We start from the raw sequence: 22,644 nt of genomic DNA on the forward strand, positions 1-22,644 counted from the left end.
GGGGCGGGTTGACCAAAGTAATCTGTGTGGAAGCTTGTTTTTGAATGATAATAATTATCTCTTCTGAGAATGATGTCAGCAATGAAAGCAATTTCTTCCTTTTCAGTTGATTTCATAGGTGGATTTGATTCTTACGGCTATCAAGGCCCACAGAAGACATCTCATTTACAGCTACAGCCCATGTATATGTGAGTATCTAACTTCCAAGATATTCTATGGACTGCCAGAGGCACATTAGAAGATTGTTAAAGTGAATGATGGTGTCACTTGAGATAGCCAGAGTTTATGGGTCGTCCTCATTCAAGCTGTGTTCTAAATGTTACCTTTCTCTTCCACAAAATTGATGTCATGTGTAATGTTTGGCTTAATGGGACTGAAATGTAGGCCTTTATGTGACAGACATGTTAGGCTACTACTTTAGTTGCAGTCAGGGGGAATCTGCTTCAACCTTGACCAAGTAAAAATATTGCTAATATCTGTGATCTTAAACACCTTAATATGGGAGTTCTACTGAAATAGACTAGGCTTACTTTTGAGTCATTGTCTTGATATGGAAATGAATTGTGCGGGCTTGAATGCATGTGTGGATCTTTCTCCCTTCCTTCTCGGCTCCCCTTCTGGAGCTCTGCCATTCAGTGGATGAAGCATATATGCATGCACATTTCCCTGTAAGTGGAGAAAATCATGTGCATCTGACATTGCACACAGGGCCCTAGGTTAAAGTGCTGGGTTGGCTTTATTGCAGACAGCAGGAAGTGGAGGGGCTGTATCTCTGTATCTATCTGTAGAGAGCTTCGGCTATTGGGTGGTATAGAAATAAATAAATAAATAAATAAATGAAATCTCAGTGGCATCTAAAGCTAGAGCTGGGAAAGACTCAAGTCTGAAACCCTGGAGTAGGGATGTACAGATTTCTGTTCATCTGTTCTGTTCAAATCTGTTCCGTCTGCATTTTGTGAGTTGTCAGGTGCCTTTCATTCCTTCATCCGCTCATTGACAGAACCTGATTTTTTTTCCAGTTTCCTGAATTTGCACAAATTCACATTTGTGCAAATTTACGAATTCCCCAAAGGCCCAAAAAACCCCAAAATGTGCATTTTCATGCTTTAGCCTATGGAGGAAATGCTCACTTTCAGCTGGTGTTTTGTTTTTTGTTTTTATTTTACATATTTTTCTACAACTAAATTTGCATAAAATTTGAAAATAAAAAAACTGGTCCACAAGTCTGTGGAATCCATGTGAAAAACCAGCTCACTGTGGAATATGTGGGTCAGGTTCATAGAAATCCGAACCCATTTGATTCAGTTGTGAATTTCTCCTACACCCCTACCCTGGAGCTAGATGCTCTGACTCAGTATAAGGCAGCTTCCTATGTTCCTAGGAAACTACATTTTTGGGTTTAGGCATTTCTTTAAAGTTTATTATTTTATTTATTTAAAAATGTGAATCCTGCCCTTCTTGTCAGAAGACAATGCAAGGCAGCTAACAATACCTAATATTAAAATAATATAAGAACAAATCAAAACAAATGAAATGCAGCACAAACAGCAAAAGCAGAAGGAATATAAACCAGCAGTATGAAACAACCAAAAGCAGAAGCCAAAGGAAACCAGCTTTCAGCCCCAAAGCCTTACAAAACTGCCAGGTTTTTAGCTGCTGCCTGAAACTGCTTATCATCTAGGCCTGGCAGGCCTCCCTGAACATTCCATAATATTGGCACCATGACTGAAAAGGCCTTGTCCCTAGCAGACATCTACCAAGTCTAATTTGCTGGAGGAACCCTCAGCAAGGCTTCTGATGTTGAACAAAGTGCAAAGGGTGGTATATAGGAGATAAAACTGTCTCAGGCCAGATCTACACCTTGTGTCATATCATTACGATTCCATCATGGTAACGCTATATTCCTCTTGCACATTTATACCACGTAGGACACACAATGACATTTGTTGCAGTATTTTGGATAATGTGGAATAAAAAGCAGGAAATAACACTACGATAAAGGTATATGGAATGTGTAATGTGTAATGTACCCCAACATTTCAATACTGCTATAAAGCAGTAGTGTAGATCTAGCCTCAGAGGTACCCAGTTCCCAAGCCATTTAGAGATTAATAGGTTAAAACCAGTGCTGTCAATTAAACCTGGAAGCAAACATTGCTGATAAATAATGTCAGAGTAATGTGCTCTGACCTTCCAGCAGCCCTGAGCAGCATTCTATACACAACTGAAGTTTTTAGACACATTTCATTGGCAACCCCACACTGAGCATATTACAGTAGCCAAAAGTAAAATAACCAGTGTGTGAATGTGAGGTCCAACTTATCCAGAAAAGGCTGCAGCTGGCAAACCAGCCAAAGCTGATAAAAGGCATTCCTTGTCACTGCTGCCACCTGAGCCTCCAAAAGCCTCCAGCATCTGTTCACAGTGCACCAACCCATGCTACAAACCTTATTGTTCAGAGAGAGTGAATAACGATTAAACGTTCCCACTGCCCCCCATTCCCCCCCTCATTACACACTTTTGCAGCTCCTCATCCCTGCTCTATCTCCCATCTCAGATCAAAGATTGAAATGGGGATACGGTGCAGCCAGGCCTGGGTCCCTTTCTCCATGTTGGCAAGAGCATGGAGAAAAAAGAAAAATGGGGGCAGGTGACACCAGGGGGCAGGGCCACACATCCTGACATGAAGTCAGGGGTGGGGCCCCATGCCTGACATCATCTGGCCTGCAATGGGCTTAGTGAGGGATAATTCACCCCACACACACACTCCTAAACAGTTCTATACCCCTGGTATAATCCTGTCTATAGCAGGTTGTACTTCTAATCCTTATCTATAAAAGGCTGCACACAGAACTAATGATAGCTTTCAACCAGTGAAGGAAAGATTGCAAGGGGCCATGAATTTCTTTTGAATCATTAGCTTAATAACAGAAAATAATTAAACATTAACATTTTATAAGGACTGGACAATAACATCCATTAAAAGTGCATATGTTAAGTCTGTATCACTTACATTGTAGTGGGGCATGTTGTACAGTTAGGGAATCTCAGGTTTTCATTTATTTTACCATACGGATTGGCCCAAGTGCATGAAACATCTCTCTGCCGTTTCCAGCAACTGCCAGGAATATGCAGTGCTAGCATGGAGATTCCATCACAGAATGGGCCATCCACAGCTACCTTCAAATGATTATACATTTGAAATATTTCCCTCCCAGAGGCTTCTGGGTTGATGACCATACATTTGAATCAGCCCCAACTTACTTTGGAGTGAAAGCCACCAACAGGAAGACATGATGCTATGATTATGGCTCAGGTATCAGACTGTTTGTGAAACATGGTGACTTTTTTGAAAATACAGTTTCTCATCTGTGCCCAAAGAAATGTTTTTCACTGTTATCAGTGTGTTGTACACTTGCAAAATGTTATTTCTTCCACTCATCTCTTGTGGCTCCTAGGTACTCAGAGCAATTCTAATCCCATTTCTTCCTTCATATAGTATACCTTGCTATCAACATATGGAGCCTTCTAGCTGAGATATTGTCCCATTCTTTTTATGTTCTCTGCTTTGAGAGTAGCTGATTGCATTTACAGAGCTTACTAACACTGGCAGAGAAGAAAGCAGAAGCTGTAGGGCAAAAGAAGTCAATATAAATTTTGGAGCTTATAGCTGAGAACAACTAACATTTCAAACTCTGTGCTGTTTTGCTTCTATTTTGCTTCTACACTGCTTTCTCACTGACATGTGGGAGATTTCAGCATATACCGAAGACAATGAAGCCGCTCTGTAGGTTGATAATTCTCGTAAAGGAACAAAAGACACATTGTCATATTGTAGTGAGCTCTTAAGACCTAATTTACACTGAGAAGAAGCACACAGTACAACCCAACTGATACTGCACTACTTCAGAATGTAGGTGGGGGAATTACACAACTAAACACTGTTCTATACCCCCCCACCCCCCGTCTGTCTGTCTGTCTGTCTGTCCTCAACCTTCCCCATTCCCTTTATTCTGAAGTTCAGGTATGGGAAGGTTGTTCCATGTCCTTTTCCAGAATGTGTACATCAGTCCCAACTTGGCATCATTCATCCTATAAATTTTCTGACCAAAGTTCTATATAACCTTTATACTTGTGATCACTTGAATTTTTTCGGATGTGTCAGCACTTCTTGTTTCTCAGAACCTTGTTGGGGAAACAAGCTGAAGGAGGAACAACTACACATTGCTTGGCATTTTAGCAGAGGAAACAGGACTGGGGTTGGGGAATGGATTTGTTCCTGTGCTGGCCCTGTAAATTCTCCCCAGCTTTCTGGGTGGGCTGCAGGAGACCAGTGCAGATAGTTTTCCTCCCAGTCTAGAAATCCACAAATGCAGCACCAGTTGTTTGGCCCCTTTTGAACTCATGAAGCCTGTCACCACCACCACATTTCTGCTTTCATCCAATCATCTGCTGAGTGGAAGGAGAAAGAACTGGGCAGCAGGGAGGTGGGAGATCTCTGGAATATTGCATGCATTTTTGAAGCGTATTATTCTGAAGGGCCTGGAAGCTGTTTTTTCCACCCTTTTCAGGGATTCTGAGGATTCTGCACCAGCTGGTCATGATCAGTGAAATGTCAAGCAAAATTCTGTCTGTGCTGATGGCCCAATGCATTGCTCCATGATATTTTGCTGTGATATATCACCTATTTACATCCAGTTGCATTGTGATGTTTCTGGCATGTCACGGAGAGAACAAAAATATGGAATTACTAGTGCAAATGGTTGGTAACTGAGCCCCAGCTGTAACTTTGCAACATAGGATTATTAGAAAATGGAGAGGAGGAGGATAATGTAAGCCGCCTTGGGTTCCTTGCAAGAGGAAAAAAGCGGGGTATAAATGCAATAAATAAATAAATAAATAAATATGAATGTCAAATAATAATATTTGAATTTTAGAATAAGCAAATACACTGCATAGGTCTCATTTCTAGTAGAGAAAATCATTTGAAAGAGAGGGACATTCAGATAGACAGCAGAGAACAGAGGAGATGACCATATGTACTTCCAGATGCCTAATGTATTGGAAAAATTGCTCAAAAACAGCTCACCTTTATAGATGAATTTTCCCTGTCAGTTCTCTGACACCTTTCAGCCATGGCATGATCTGCCATCTATGTGGTGCCAGGGGGCTGATTGCATGCAATTTGCTTTATGAAGGGTAATCCTTGAGACTAGGGAGGTTTAAATCCTGTAACCTGATTGGAACTCATTAGGATTCACTCATTAAGGTCATCCCCTGCTTCATTTGCTAGGGTTTGGACAATCATATTAACTCTATTGTTCAGCTTGTTTTTTTTGTTTCACATATGACTAAAGAAAAATTGCTGTACTTTTGAGGTCTGCTGCAGGGCTGGGCACCCTACCAACTTTGCATGTTTGCATGATTATTTATTATGTTTGCATTTCACTCTTCTTCCAAGGACTTCAGAGAAGAACGCTATAGTGCTATGCTGCTGTTTTATTTATAACCGACTGTGTCCCTAAGATTCACAATATTATCATCCAATATTATCACATACAACCCTCACTGACCTACAAGGCAGGTCTTAGCCATTTTGCAAAAAGGAAATTGATATTTAACCTGATCCAGGCAACAGGTGCCTAGGTGAAATGGGGAACCTGAGGCAACTCTTGCCCCTCTGCACTGATCACTCTGAAAGGTTGGAAGATGCTGTAGTGCGGAGGGGGCTTGGGGTTGTCAAAAAGAGAGGGGATGACCCTATGTCCTACCAGATGCCTAGTGTATTGAAAAAATTGCTCAAAAACAGCTCACCTTTATAGAAGAATTTCCCTACAATTCTCTGAGATCTTTCAGCCATGGCATGGCATGGTGCCAGGGGGCTGATTGCATGCAATTTGCTTTATGAAGGTGAATCCTTCATAAAGCAAATGCCAATCCCTTGTTACGTAAGAGTGTAGGTAAGGGGAAAGGGGAATCCATGCTCAGACTAGGAAACCTCTCTGCATTCATTTCACCTGTCATTAGCACTGTTCATGCCACTGTCAGAGCAAGATTAAGAACTGTACTTTGAGCATGGATGGTCATGAACCTGTCCTGGATGAGGTTGCACTCCCCCTGAAGGAGCAGGTGCGTAGATCTATCCCTGTCACTGGAGCCCCAGGTGGACTCCATGGCCCGGAGTACTTGGGGGCAGCTTCGGCTGATCCACCAGCTACAGCCTTTCCTGGACAGGGATAACCTAGCCACAGTAGTACATGCGCTAGTAACTTCCCGATTAGACTATTGCAATGTACTTTACGTGGGGCTGCCCTTGAAGACGACTCAGAAGATGCAGCTAGTGCAAAATGCAGCAGCTAAACTGCTGACCAGAACACCCCATAAAAAATATATAACAACGGTTTTAAAGGAATTGCACTGGCTGCCAATATGTTTCTGGTCGGAATTCAAGGTTTTGGTGATGACATTTCAAGCCTTAAGTGGCTTGGGGCCTCGATATTTGAGGGAGCGCCTCTCCCTATATATGCCTGCCTGAGAATTGAGATCTGTTGGAGGGGCCTTCCTCTGCGTCCCCCAGTACGAGACATACACTATGGTGGGACATGGGAGAGGGCCTTCTCTTCTGTGGCACCCCGGTTGTGGAATGCCCTCCCCTTGGAGGCCCAATTGGCACAGATAGTGGTATCGTTTCTGCGCCAAGTAAAAACATGGCTTTTTACTAACGCCTTTGAGGGCTAAATGCATTCCCTAGCACACTGTTTTAACTGTTTTAGATTTTAACTGGTTTTAGCTTGTTTAATAGTTTAATATGTTTTTAGGTGTTTAAATTATTTATTGTTTTATACTGTTTACATTGATTTTATCTGTATGCCACCCTGAGATCTTAATGATATAGGGCGGGATAAAAATGTTAAAAATAAATAAATAAATGAACATTTATGTTCATTTTTAAGTGTTTGCTCCAAGATATCAAGTGTTTCTTTTGTAAAAGGCATCTGGACTACAAGTTCAGCCTGAAAGAATTGGTTAACACCTATAACTAATCTAGAATTGTTCCAGAAGTGTGTATCTTCTAATTCTTTGACGATAAATGTACTCTAAAAGATGCTAACCATATTTGTTTATCTTCATACTAAATTAAATATACATTTTGCACTACATGTAGAAACAGATTGAAGGTAATTTTGGAAACGGATATTTAAGCATACTTAGATGGAGAGATGTTCATAGTGTGGGGGTACAAACTATATTTGCGATGATAACATATCTTTTTTTTCTTTTTTATGTCTTTCTCTTTTAGGTCAAAGTAGACAAAGCAAAGTCTCTGGTTGGGCTGAAGGACCAGTCAAAGAGCTTATTCTGACATGGCCTCCTGTGGGTTGCAAAAGAATGAAAGAGGTCCTAACTTTTCATTTCAGTATAAAATAGAACAAGAATACTCAGAAACAGAGTCCTCACTTTCTAACAAGTATGGATAGCAATGCACAAGATCCCTTCTCTCCCATCTTGGATTTTCCAAATCATAAAGAAGGTTCAAAAGGAGAAGCTGTGGTGCCATCTTCTGGCCACTGCCTTCCTTCCTCCCCCTTTGCTTCTCCCTCTGAATTAAGAAACAATCTCATCCATTTTGGCTCTTTCTGAGGCTCTTTTGTACTCTGTCTGGAGCCAGACAGAGTGTCTTCTTAGTCAATAAACACTATAGATACCACCATGACCTTGAAACAGAAGTCAATAGACAGCAAGTTGTTTGCCCTAAAGGCTGTATAATACATACTTGCCTTAACCCATCCTAAGTTGCACATCAAAGAAATTCGGTGTGGGCTTTCTGAAGTATCTTCCTTTAGGCTCAACCATGCTGTTCATTAATTCTAAAAGATTTCGAAGGCTGTGTCAAGTAACAGACTCTGCTCCCCAGACGTTCCAGAGTCGGCTGTGTAAGAAAATCCTCCGCTGTCAGAGAAAAGGTGCTTTACCATGAAGCCTCCAAAATGGCTGGGATGCAAACACTTTAAAATATTTCTAGAAGAACCAGGCTCTTTGGGGAGTTGGAAAATGCCAGAAAAGGGAACTCTTACTAAACTAATAACTGTAAAGAAACAGCAAAAACAGTGCTGCCTAACCCCACTGTTTTATTTACTGCACTGTAGGTGCTTTTATAAATGACTCTGTGTCTTTTACTAATGACAGAAATGTCTGCATATTTCTATCAACAGAGGCCAACTGAATATGTATTTAACGATGTTTACTCTTTTATAACTAATTCCAGTTGAAAATCCTATGTAAGTGAGCTTTTTTTAAAGGAAAACCTGCAGCATATAAGATCTTTCTTTCTGGGTTTTGTTCTGTTTTTTAGTTGGGGTGGGAGTAGTTGCGTTGGTGACATTTTTGAAGACCTTTTTTGTGGTATTTGGGGGATCTGTTGTGTGTTAGAATGTGAATCTTATCTTCCTGTATTATTGTGGCTGAAAAAAAAAACCCTGTGCTGTTATGTAGTTGGCAACAAGATGCCTTTGGAAACTTTACTAGTAGGTCAATGTCTTTATGAAATACTCTTGACTCCTAGAAGCGTCCGTTTGTTCTGAATTTGAGCTGTATATTCAACCACTTCAGTGGCTTTTCATTGGGAAGAGATATTTTGCTCAGGCTTTCTTGAAACTTGAATTGCTCTTGCTTCTTTATTTAAAACCTACATAGATAAACCAGCCTCAGGCACTTGATGGGCATAGGTTCTTCTTGGCACGAGCAAATTGCCTGCTGAGTCTTCTTCAAGCAACTTTTCTCTACGCTTGCCAAACATTTGAATTTTGTGTGGCCTATAAAATCCATCATCTCCCATGATAACTCTCAATGTCTGTTCCTATAGAGATCAGTCATTCCACCTCCCCTGTCCCCCCACACTTTGGTGTCTTTGCATGGATGTAATATGTCACAAAGAATAAATCCAGATAACAACAGAACAGACATTCATTATAGAACAAAAGTATATGTCCAGTTCTAGCATTGATACAATGGTGTTAGGTGGATTACAATAATGAGGAAATTCACATTGGGTCCATAGTGGACAGCACAAGTAAACTCTAAAATTGTAACACCTGTAAGAGCAAGCACCCTAATCATGAGCATTTGCATCACTGTATTTGTACTAGTACTGGCAAGACATCATCATTAATGATGTAACACCAGTGTAGCTTTTAAAGATGTTTCATTATAATACTTCTTTGCCACTTCACCATTTTAGGCGAAGGCCAGAAGGCACTGCTTCTGTAAACCTGAAATTTACTTACTGCCAGTGGAATTAATCTGGAATACAATGCATGACATTTGTATCCTTAACCTTGTTTTTCACATTGGCTGTACTTAATGTCACTTGTTTGGGGTTTTAATCCAGAATTTTAAACTAAGAAAACCAATGGAATAACTCTACAGTGGGTGGCTTAAGGGTCACACAACCCATATTTAAGTTTGCATTTTGACCAGTGAAGCAGCTGGATTGGTTAAGTGATCTCTCAATGACATTCTGTCCCCCATCAGGGAAAAGGGCAAAGCACGTTACAAAATCAGTGATCCTGTAGATTTCTGGGTCTGTGCTTTAGATGCCTTGAAATGTTGGCCATTACATATCTCAGATTCCTGGACTATTAAAGGGGGATAGTACACAGGGTGTTTTTTTTAAGGATCCATCATTTGACCTATATACTGGTTCACTCTTGCTAAATACTGTATAACCCTAATTATTTCTTTTTAAAATGTGTACATATTTCAGTTTATATAATCATATATACAAGGGAGTCTTGTTCTCACTCCCTATCAGCAAATGTTTGTGAGGTTTGTGGTCCAATTCAGAATTGTCAAATATGAGCTGACTAACCAGTGGCATTTCATCAGTCCATGCTTTGCTACCCATTTTAGGACTAAGGCACTCTGCTACCTTTGCATCCCATGCCTTTACTGATATCTACTAGGAAACAGCCATCCTGCTGTTGCTGCAAATTGTAAAAGGCACATAGGGATCTTTCCTAGAATGTACATACACGCCCTGCAAATATGCCCATGTATTAGAACAACAATTCTATCCAGTATGGGACATACCTGAGTGAGAAGAGGGAAGTATGGCCCATCTTTTCCGTGGGTTTTATGTGCATGCATCACTATTGCCAAGCCTGTGAGAAATCCGATATCCATACAAGAATCAAGTACCACCATAAATGGTATGGGAACTTTTGCACACTTATACCCAAGCATACAAGAACCCAGGCTTGCTTACATAGCACTAGCTTTGAGTGCCAACTGTTTTTCAGAGTGTAGCACAGTAGCCATTCTTAGCATGGCTGGTGAGCCTCAAGAAGAAGCATAAGCAGATGGCAGGAAAGGGAATGGATGGCGGAAAGGGAAGAAAATTTTTCTGCTTGAGTGTGGCTGTTATTCCAACCAGGGATGGTTCCAGTTGCAAAAGTGACTTCCAACTGTGCAACTTCTCATTCTCTTTCAACAGCACCTATAGCCACAGTAGCAGATTGCTGGATAAGGGCTTCTTTCCCTCAGTTTATCTAAGTGCGAATTGCAGGCTGCTTGCCTCTAGTAGTGCCACTGGGGAAGTTGAGTCGAAAAGCTGAGAGGTTGTTTTTTGTTGTTGTTTTTGCAAGAGATCAGAGAAGGGAGAATTTTACCGACCTTTAAACTCTGAGGGACACCAGATGCCTGGGGTTGCTGCTGCCTGAGGTCACTGAAAAACATGGCATCTCTCCTTCTCCAAAGCAGTTTTTCAAGGGGAAATGGCTTATAGTTGTATTGTGAGCAAAAGAAGAGTGGGGTGCAAAGGGAGGCTAGGGAGAGTCCTTCCATCCCACTACAAGAGTGCTTGTGAGAGAGAATTTTGAGGCATTCAGATGATAATTCTACACTGATTATCTGGCAAGAATGCCATGTACAAAGAAAAACACATGTCTAATATTAGGCCTTCGTACTTGCTTATATTGGAGCTAAATCACTATCAACAAAAGAATTTCAGGACTGTTGACTACTACAGTGAATAAATTAATGGGCACATCTGCTATAGAAAGAATTTTAGAGCACAGTAGTGTGAGAATATCTGAAAAACTGTTGTTGAATTGTACAGCTGTATCCTCCTCAAAATCCAGTGAAGAATGTTATTTTTCTAGACTGGGCTTTTTGTTGTTATAAATCCAAATATTCAGAAAGCAAGTGTTAACAATCCAAATGTCTTTTTTTTTGTTCTTATAGTCATTTGTTAATTATGAATGTATTTTTAACAAAAGGTGATTTTTTTTGACTAGTGTAATTTGCATTAAAAAAATAAATGGAAAAAAATAGAGGTTTCCAAGCTTTTTGTGAACCCCTGCTGCGTTTCACAAATTTCATGGACTGCAATTCTCAGAAGAGCAAAAATACAAAAAGAAAAAGGAAAAAAGAACAATCCTATTATATTTACATGAAGGCAATCTTGAGCTATGCTCCACACGGATGTGTCAGCACTGAATAGAAATTGCCAGGTCATGACATCATTTTAACTCAGTCATAGGTAACTGGTATTTTCATTATCTACTGACACTAAAAGGCTTCTTTTACAAGGCTGACTGTAACAGACTCTCAACGATTAAAATGTGCCTTTTTTATTTTGTCCTCTCATCAGTGAATTTAAGTCTGTGATAAGTTTACATTAGCCAACAAAGCATTAAGTAATCCCTGTTAAACTGGAGCGATGCTACATCTGCTTTAGAACTGCATCCAAAGGAATTGTTTATTACACAATCCAAGGGCTTTTCAAGCCTGGAATCAAGTTTTGAACATCTGATGCTGTGAATAATAGTCAGGTCTCAACCTTTTCCTATGCTGGAGGAGCTCCTGCTGAGACCTCAAACTACACTGAGAACAGATGTTAATCTGTTAATCAACAAGTGGTATATGTGCATTTCAGAATCAGCCCCAAGACAATGAACCAGGAATGTGGGAAGTCCTCAGTGAACATGCTCATAGCTAGTGTACTAAACGATTGTCCTACAGGAATTCAAGACTGCAAGGAGAGCTCTTGAAATATGCGTTGAGATTATTGAAACCACAAAATTTGACTCAATATGTAAACTCTGCAGGAATTTTGTCCATTATAGTGTTTGCGTCATTTGAGCTCAAATAAATAAAGCTGAGAAAGAAAAGGACACAATTGAACTGAAATTACAATTACTATTATTATTATTATTATTATCATTAACCTGTTAGTTATAATCTAATTATTTCACAGGTGATAAAAAAGAAAATCAACAGCATGAACTGATTAAGTTTGAGTTAGTTTGAGTTTGTGAACTGGCTGGGAGTTCCTGGTCTACGCTTGAATATATGCAACTGTGTTAATATCCAGTGAATACAAACGGGATCTAACCACTAAATCTGAAAATCCTGTTTTTAAATCTCCCAATGGGCTTGTAATAGTTTAATGAAAATGACAGAAAATCAACCTAATATTAACATCTACAATGAAGCAGAACTCCAGACCAAGTTTTCCCATAGGCAGTGCTGACTAGGTTTGTGCACAGACGACCCCATTTTCTTTGGAGGTTCTTCTGAATCAGCCCTGATTTGCTTTGGACCAATTCAGACTAGATCCAATTCACTTCAGAGTTGAATCCGAATCTCGATTCAGAATCAAATTTTTCGGATTTTACATTCACCATAACTTTTTCAGTTTTTATTATAAATTCATGAAATATGGGCACCTGGCAGCCCCAATGGAAGTGACTGAACCTGCCAAACTTCAGACAGTTTGGCCTATTAGTTTTTGTGTTCAGTGCAGGCAAAGTCTGCTTTTTTTCAAGGAAATCTCTCAAAGCAAAGAGCTATAATTCTTCAGTGCTTCCACAGAAGTGCATGAAATTTGGGCACCTAGCAGCCCCACTGGAGGTGACTGAACCTGCCAGATTTCAGACAGTATGGCATGGCCCAGTAGTTTTTATGCTAGCCATGCATAAAATTTCCTTTTCTCAGAAACTAAAACAAAAGGTTAAAAACTGTCAGCCACACAGGGGACTAGAGATCCTAATCAGAAGGTATTTAAGGTGACAATTAGGAAGTCACTATCCCTAATCTCTGGTTAGGTTTTTGTTTTGTTTTTTAAGTGCAAAAGTACTTTTCTTTTGCCTGTCCTGAATCTGCCACTGACCTAAGGCTCTCATTAAGGGAAGAAAGAGTCCCACTGAGTGGGACTTATTTATTAATTGCACTGCTGCGCTTTCTCTACTCCATATAATTTTATAAATCTCCCCCCCTTATTTGCCTTTCTTCTAAATTATATAGCACAAACATTAATGCCTTTTATAGGGGAGTTGTTCCAGCCCCCTGATCATTCTGGCAGCTCTTTTCCCCAGGAAGGCCAAGATGAAGTAAATATTATACATATAGCCTAGCCTGATCGTATTCTTCTTATGGTCATTTGATGTACACATGGGAAAACAAGCAACAAGCAAAGTGTTTTGGAAAATCAGCAAAAGTGATTATGCTTCATATTATGTGTATTGTGTAGTGCTTTGCCCCACAGTATATATTGGACTGTGTATTTGGCCCCACACTGTTTGCTTGTGCACAATAATGTGGATGGTGCACTCGCACAGCACACACACACAAGACCAAAAGAAAAGCAGATAGAGAAAGAAAAAACTACCTACAAGCTAAGGGGTGAGGGGAAGAGAAATAATACTAAAACCTAACAAAAAAGGGCTTTTTTGTATTCTTTGTTTTTTATAAGAATATGGAGAGTTCAAAAGTGGAAAGGGGAGGAATAGTAATTGAGAATGGTTAGGAGCCAAAGAACAAACAGCACAAAGCAAGGAAACAACTGCTGGGTTAAAAGTTCAGCCCTATTAGCACCTAGAGATGCCACTTTCCAAGGCTCAGTTCCCCCCTCCCAACTCCTCCTCTCCCCCTCCCTTCTCTAGCAAGTTGTTACATTTGTTCAGACAGGCTGTCTGGGCTTCAGAATTGTCCAAAGCGCTTCGGATCTCTCCAACCTGCTTCAGACCGCGCCAGACCTGCTTCGGATTCAAACCAAAGTGGTCCGAATCGCCCCAATTTGTTTCAAAATTAAGGATTTGGACTGAAGCGGTGCACAGCCCTGGTGCTGATCTACATATAGTAAAGCAGTCAAGAAGTGAATGCAAAATGTAAATGAAAAATCTATAGTTTAATGCACTATGGACATTATCAAACTGGCAATGAAGCTTCTAGCATGGTTTGATGTCTTGAATTTCATGCCTAACTCAGTCCTTACACAATGGGCCTGGCTGTGGTGTGTGCAGGCAAACATTTTAAATATTTAAGCCATGACCTTGGCTTATCATGTCGTCCAAACCCTATGAGGGTGCTTTGTTGGCATGGTTAACAAACCACCCACAACCCTAAAAAAGCTCATGGGTTCTGGGTGGTTTGTTAAGTACGTCAGCAGCCCACCCTTGCTGGGTTCAGATGCCACAACAAGCCATGGTCATGGTTTGAATATTCAAAAGCTGCCCAGCATGCACCAGCACACACCGCAACCCACCTTGGCTTAAATAAGCTATGGTGGACAGCAGTGATCATGCAAACTGGGTCAACATGTGACTCTTCAAGCTGAGTGCTGCTCACCTGTCATGATTGGTGGCATTCTAAGAGCTTGATAAACCAGTGGGTTGTATCCAGATTTAGGCACATGCAACTGTGCTGGCGGAAGCAGATCTCCCCATGCACTCCTCCCCATGGCAGCCTTTCCAGCCTCCTGAAAATGCTAAACAGAGGGTCAGGTGACCCTGCTAAATGGGATGAACTGTGGTGCAGGGGAACAGGTGATCCCCTCAAATTGGGCAATGACACTTTCTGTGAGTGGAGCCCTTCAATCAATGGAAGGCAAATCATGGTTCCAACCCAATTTGTGCTACTGCCCAGGATGGCAAAAATAGAGCAGCTGTCAAGCACCTCATAGGCCACATGACTGGTAGACTGTTCAGTAATACAGAATGTTCATAAACAGTCTTCAGCAAGGAATGTGGTAAATACATTTGTCTTGAATTGAAGATCACACAAGTCTTATGGACAAGGGGAACTATATGGGGCAGGCTGAAACAGGGAAACTAAAGGGGGGATCCAGAGACAGGGTGTTCCAGGAAGTAGGCTGAAGAGGTAGTGAACCTCAGGTTCCTATTGCTGAGAAACAGGAATATGATGACCAAATGACATGAGACATTATTCACCACCACCACCACCCCGGCTGTGATTTGCCCCTGTTAGCACTAGATAGCACCTTCAGGGACAAATGGAGTGGGTGGGACTTTTCAGCAGCAAAATGCCACAGGGCCCCAATCCAAAATAGGATCACGTTCTGGATCGGGACCTGCAGCTGCTTTCATTAGAATAAAAGTATGCTGGTTTAATAATTTGGCCCTAAGGCAGTGACCTTCAGCAGAGACTTAAGGAAAATACAGGGAAAGGGAAGAAGATAGGGAGTCGAGGAAAGGAGGGCCAGTGAAGAGGTGGGTATAGAAGAAAAACTCACAGGGGAACCACAGCCAAGCGAAGCTGTATATTGCTCGTAGGTGTGGTAGATATAAGAGTGATAGGTAGTGAAGGATGCTAGCCTCGCCTCCCTGATATCTAGTTTTTGATGTGCAAGGATTATTCATTTCTTTATTCTGTATGAAGGAACATTTAACCAAGTGAACCCTCCCCTTCAGTCTGAAGTGGTACTGACCAGCCACAGGTTTATCACATCAGTAAGAACTAGGCCTTAACGTCTGCACTGGGAAACCATAAGAGCCCTCTTCATGAATTCTGCTTACTGTGTTGAGCACTCCAGCCACAGCCTCTCCGTTGTCTCATCTTAGACCTGTGCGCAAATGCGTCTGAAAATTCTCCACCTTGTTTGTTGGCAGAGAAATTTGGGATACAATTTCACCAGATGTCTCCAGGGGAAGGAGACATTCTCAACATTTTCTCCTAGGGAGAGCTCCCCATTGGCAGAGCTTGTAGCAGAAAAGCTGCTTCTTTTTTGGTAAGGGTTTTGGGGGGTTTTGTGCTGCAACAGCATCAACTGTCTTGGCAGGCTGGCCGCATTTTGCTTCCCAGGCAATGCAGATGTGAGGCAGTTTTGTGTACTGCTTCAGGGATGAGGTGAAGTTATTTCCTGAAAGTTTTCTCCCCCCAGGAAAGAGGCTTTCATTGTTCTGCCTCTTTCTTAGGGTGCTTTATTTTTGTGGCGTTTTTGAGCTTACCTAATCACAGCTAGCCTCCTAGGCTGCCTGCACATCCTGATCTGAAAAAGCCCTGTGGGAGGAATTATCTCATGCTGTTTTCCACTGGGCTTTAATTGAAGTGTAGGACGCTGAGGAGGCTACAGGCTGCCAAATATTGTATAATGAAAAACAGGACAATCACACACACTTCTCAGCCACCTGCTAAGTAAGGTAAGCCCAAGAAACCCATGAGAATTTCTCTGAAATTTCTTCACCATTGAATTTCTTTTCAAAAGTAATTTCTATCAAATTGAATGAGAATGGTAAAAAAAAAATATGGGATAAATTTTTGGCACAAGGCTATCTCATCTGTCACCCTGTACGCGTGGAGAGCAACAGTCTAAACAGGAGAGCCTTTTGTATTCATGGAGACTCTCCACACGATTAAGAACCCTGGGAAATCTAGGAAGCAAAATAAACCCTAAGCCTGGGTTGTCAGATAGGCTCGACAGATCAAACTTCTTCCATTACTGCATCTTCATAAAAGGAAAGGCTTGTCCTGCTATATTTCAGCCTGTTAGGACACAGGGAAAAAATGTTGGCAGCCAGATTTGAGACCCTTAACCCCAGGAGTGTATTTCCTTCTGTCAGCTCACTTCAGAATCCTAGACAGTAAGAACTGCAGAGGGGTTGTGTAGCCAACAGTACTATATCAGTTAAGTAATTGAATCACATACTATCCAGTATAAAAGAAATTATGCACCTGTGTACTCTTAGATAAATACATTCCATACTTCAGTTTACACTGATGTGCTTTTATAGTTCTAACTCTGATCGAGCCCGCACACCAAAAAGTCTGCAAATTGCTGTCACCAAAAGATGATGGACTGATTCAATTAACCAGTAAGTCATTTTAAGAGTTCTTCAGGGAGTTACTCACTAAAGCCATATACTGCTTAGACTCTCTTCAAGTGTTTGCATTCTGTAATTTGTCTTCATTATTCTTACAGTTTCATTCACAAACATTTGGAAAACATTCTTTTCTCCGAGGATAGACATGGGTAAATCTGCTCACATTTATTAATTTGTAATTTTGCCTTTCCATTTTATATTTTGTTTGGAAATAATGATTTTATTACTCTCAGATATTTTAAAGAGGGATAATTTAACCAGATTAATCTGGTTAATCTAGGGTAACCAGATTACAACTGGTTACAACTTCTCCAGTGATAGAGTCCCTACTTTTTTAGGTTACCCTACAGATGTGCAGCACTGCCTTGATAAATTTTGCTAGCCTGCTGGAACTTTTTCTTTGCTTCTCTTGAAACTCTTCTGATGGTTCACCCAAGAAGGAATCTACCAAATTTTCTCCTAAAATTTCACTTTAGCAAACCTTAGGGTTGTGTGGACCCCATTTCTTAAAAAAAAAAAAAAAATTACACATTTATCAAAAAAAACTTTTTACTTCTCTCAAAATTCTTTGGATGTTTTGTCTGAGCAGGAACCTCCAAACTCACTTCAAAATTTAGCTTTATGTGAAACAAGCAGTTAGTCTAGTCTAGTCTAATTTAGTTTATGTGCAATCTAAGTCAGATTCACTTTAATTGAACATTCCCCTCAAACAGGCAGTGCTGATATGCTAGGAAACTAAAGTATTCTTGCATTTGAGAATCACTTCTGATTATTTCTTCATCCACACTTTGTAAATATTAGTCTCAGGAGCTCTACTTAGAGTGCCCACATGCATTTTATTCTGAGCATTTTATTCTATTTTTCTAGGTCTTTGTGACAGTAAGAGTTTAAAGCTACAATACGCTGGTATTTTTTTTTATTCCTGGTCCCACCTCTTTGCCTTTGGCACCACCCACTAGTGCAATGCAGCCCCCAAGAGTTTCTCCAAAATTGAATTTGGCCCTCAGCTGAAAGAGGTTCCCCACCCCAGCCCTATGATCTAGTGGTAGAGGTAATGGAGGATTACAGACCACAACCTTTGCAAATCTGCCTTGGGTTCTGCCTCTCTATTACTGCTTCCTTACTATTATTGGTGACTCTTCTCTAGAACCACCTGGCTCTAAATGTCCTTACCATGCCTTTCAAAAAGACAGAATTTCCTACAGTTACACAACTTCATTCTGAACTACAGTTACACAACTTCATTCAGGTTAGTAAAGCTACATAAGATGTGCTTTTGCTAGTCTCAATAAACAACTGAATATCAAGACCTTATAATTGGAACACAAACTCCCTTTCTGGTGCAAGCATAGCAAAATATTGAGTTACAGTTATTTTTTTATTTTATTTTAGGCATTTACATTCTGCCCTTCAGTAAAATTCCCAGGGCAGATTACAATATTTCAAAGCACAATAAAACAAATTGAAAACATACAAAAATATACTAACGCTACAATCCTATGGTCCCTGTGAGGATTTATTTATTTATTTGTGGCATTTATATACTGCTGAATATAAAAATCTCTCAGCATTTCACAATATTAAAATTCAGTACTAAAAACACAGCATTCAAACACAGCATTCAAACACAGCATTAAAAACACTACCAACTACAGTTAAAAGAAAAATTGAGGAGCAGTAAAATTAAGTGGCATAATTAATTTACAGCCTGGGTGAACAGGTGTGTTTTCAGGAGGCATTTAAAAGATGTTACATTTTCTGCCTCCAGAACTAAACAAGGGAGGGTTTTCTAGATGGTGGGTGCTGCTATAGAGAAGGGTACTTCATGGCAATATTCCATTCGTTTGGGAATGACCAGGATGTCCCAGGGATCATAGATCATTTCATCCCCATCTGAGGGTAGAGAGAGAAGTCCACCCTTGGAGGGGGAGATCTGACCTAATGCCTCCCCCCAAGCTATTCCAGAGGTTCCAGAGGGGAATCATAGAACATTGCCATCAAACACCCTTCCTCCAGCGCCAGAATAACTCCGCTGTGTGCAAGTCGCGATTCAACCCATAGAGTACAAGCTTCTGTAAATCTAGGCAATGCTGTATTTAAACACACACACGCACACACAGATATAGGAACATACACTTGCGCCCACTCTCATTGATAGCTAGAAACTGCCACATGTCAAGACCTGCAATACAATCTGCCTTTCCAATAGAGGCATGACAAAATATAAGTTCCATCAACCTAAGTTTAGTCTCATGGGGGATGTATCTTCATCGAATCTAGGAAGTTTCAAATAATAGAAATGATGCATCAAACCTTTTACATTAAAGATGCATCTGTGAAAGTATTTTAGTGTTGTAATTTATAGCTTGGTACAAATTTAACAACTACCTATATTCATGAATCTATACAAATCTCCCCTAGGTATTTGACTATATCATCTTGCCCCATACATAATTACTTAGCATTTTTATTATTCCTTGTTTCAGTACTAAAATATGATTAGATTACTAAAAATGTAGGCTAATACATGAATAGACACTTATTACATGGCAGAAATTGTTCTGTGACTAGCAGATTGGAGGATTGGAGTTCAGGGTATCTGAAATAGTTTTTGGCTCATACAAAATGCATCTGGCAATATAATCAATATAACGTCAGAAAACAAGCTTTATTTATTTGAATAAAGATACCATATGAGGAATCAGAGCCACAGGGAATTCATGTTCCAGTGCTCTTTGTATGTCAGAGGCCATTAATCTAGTGACTCAAAAAATGAACTCTAATCAACATTTGTGAAAATAAGGGTGCAATCCTCTGCATGTTTAGACAGAAAAAAAAGTCCTACGACTCCCATCATGCCCCAGCCAGCCATGCTGGCTGAGGCATGCTGGGAGTCGTAGGACTTTTTTCTGTCTAAACATGCAGAGGATTGCACCGTGAACCTATTACCTAAATCATGAGGGCTGGAAGGGGCCCTTAGGCCATCCAGTCTAGCTATTCAGTGCAGGGAATTCAGAGCCAGAATATCCCCAACAGTTGACTATCCAGCCTTAGTTTGACAATATCCAGTGAGGGAGACCCCATCACCCTTGTGTCATTCTCCCACATGAGTGTTGCGTAGCCTCAACATTTTTACATTAGACTTCAAGATGAGATGAGATCTCTTGGTGTTTTTTTCTTTACTTCAGAGCAACTCTGGAGAGCTGCTAATTTGATTGGGGCAGTGTTGTAGCAGGGGGGATAAATGTATTTATTCATTCAATCAATTTATGAGTCACCCTGTAGCCAAAGCTCTCAGGGTGACATACACACACACTCATGCGCACGCGCACACATACTGTTTGGCCAATCAAAATCTCAATGGAAGCTGCTGTGAGCCCCACTTTGGGCTTGGGTAGACAGTACAACACAGGTACTTCTCCCTTCTACACACATACAAGCAGCTTCGGTGGAGAATTTTGACTGGGGAAAGGGTGCCACAGGAAAGAGATAAACCCTCTGCCCATTTGAGGTAAACTATTTGCCCAGTCATATTAGCAGCCCTGCAGCTACTTTGAATTAAACAAAAAAGATATCAGGATAGCCCAGTCACAGATCTGTCATCTAGTTTGGCTGACCCATGTGTTAGACAGCTGCTGACTTCCTGATAAAGTGGAGCGATAAGGTAATATAAAGAATAACATGGGCAGGCAGGAGAGGCTGTTGAGCTTTGCCTGTGCTTCCATCTCACAGCCCCTTCTCTCCAGCCATTCTTCTCCTTGTGAGGCTCCAAGTCTGGAGGTAAATCTGGAACACTAAAAAAAAACTGAATTAATAACATTAATTCATGAATCTTAAAGAACACAGGGTAGGTACACTGACAAGACAGCTGTCATCAGCAAGGAAGGAAGGAAGGAAGGAAGGAAGGAAGGACGGACTTTTACAGCAGGCCATAATCAATTTCAAGCTTACAGAATCTGTAGCTTTGTATCAAAACACATAAATGTATTTCTGAAATACAGAGGGGGGCACATAGGAAACATGACATGGACTAGCAGCTGTCTAGTTGCAGGCACATTCACCTTGGGATAATAATGCTGCTGCTGACAGGGTTTTTGACATATTTAGAGCAAGTGAAAGGTTTAGACAATGGAAGAAGAAACTATTCCCAGTTCATTCAAGTTTTTTACTTGGGGACTGAGTGTAAAACTAATCCCTCATCATATACAATGGAGAAAATATTATAATGTCCACTTAGACCCCAAGGAAATCCAGAACAATTCCCAGTTCTTTCAAAAACGAGAGAATGAAAACTTTGTATGGTTATTGCTATATGATGGTTATGCAGACTACTCAAGGAAGCCAGGACTTTCATTTCATGTACTCTGTTATTTGCAAGAGGACTGCAGATGTACTGAGACTGTACCATTTAAGCAGCATGAAGGCAATATAAAATTATAGCACAATGCTATACATGTTTACGCAGAAGTAATTCCCACTGTGCTCAATATAGGTCTTGCTTTGAGTAAGTGTGCATAAGATTGCAGCCTTGGTGTTATTTATTCATTCATTTGATTATTTATTTTTAAAATGTATTCCCTGTCTCTCCCGCTGTTCAAAACAATATTACAAAATAGCATAGAAACAATAAACATACTACATAAGCCTTGTTTGAGAAGACTAAAACCATCTGACAAGAAAATAAATCCAGCAGGGAAAATGGCACACGCAAAAAAAAGGGGGCATAGCAGCATATCCAAATGTAAACTACTGGTATACTATGAAATTATATGATACGTTATATTTTTATAGTAATATTGTTATGACCTTTTGGATTTTACAATAACTGATGGAGGGAGCAATCCTATGGCTGCTATTCAGTGGCTAGACGGCCATAGAATAGGTTAGTTCCCTGAGAACTGACCTCTACCCCCTCCTGTGCTTCCTCATAGACAGTGCAGAACAGCCCCGTGCTCCATGCTCAGAAGAGAAGCATGGACCAGCAAAAAGGGTGTTCCTGGGAGCATGTTGGGGAAGTCAGAAATGCTGGTACGACACATCCTACGTGTCGTCCGGCTGCTGCTTCCCGCACTCCGAGGTCCCATGGCTAGAAATCTGCTGTCTAGACGTAAATGCCTCATGATGAAGGTGAAAGAGGAAAGTGCAAAAGCTGGGTTGCAGTTAAACCTCAAAAAAACCAAGATTATGGCAACCAGCTTGATTGATAACTGGCAAATAGAGGGAGAAAACGTGGAGGCAGTGACAGACTTTGTCTTTCTAGGCGCAAGGATTACTGCAGATGCTGACTGCAGCCAGGAAATCAGAAGACGTTTACTTATTGGGAGGAGAGCAATTACAAATCTTGATAAAATAGTTAAAAGCAGAGACATCACCCTGACAACAAAGGTCTGCATAGTTCAAGCAATGGTATTTCCCGTAGTAACCTATGGCAGCGAGAACTGGACCATAAGGAAGGCTGAGCGAAGGAAGATAGATGCTTCTGAACTGTGGTGCTGGAGGAAAATTCTGAGAGTGCCTTGGACTG

The 22,644-nt window shown here is 40.7% G+C and overlaps 1 protein-coding gene across 1 annotated transcript in view; it reads left to right on the forward strand.

Annotated features, from left to right (window-relative positions):
* The window catches only part of NKAIN2 (sodium/potassium transporting ATPase interacting 2), a 422,098-nt gene extending 414,759 nt beyond the window's left edge, over nucleotides 1-7,339 (forward strand). The window contains exons 7-8 of the mRNA XM_084816016.1: nucleotides 107-188; nucleotides 7,301-7,339. Coding sequence (XP_084672142.1) covers nucleotides 107-188; nucleotides 7,301-7,310 — 92 coding nt within the window. The 3' untranslated portion in view covers nucleotides 7,311-7,339. The remainder of the gene's footprint in view (nucleotides 1-106; nucleotides 189-7,300) is intronic.
* The last annotated feature ends 15,305 nt before the right edge of the window (nucleotides 7,340-22,644 follow it).

Source organism: Heloderma suspectum, chromosome 1, assembly GCF_057233095.1.
Source record: "Heloderma suspectum isolate Gila_16-S chromosome 1, 16-S_ref, whole genome shotgun sequence".
Lineage (NCBI taxonomy): Eukaryota > Metazoa > Chordata > Lepidosauria > Squamata > Helodermatidae > Heloderma > Heloderma suspectum.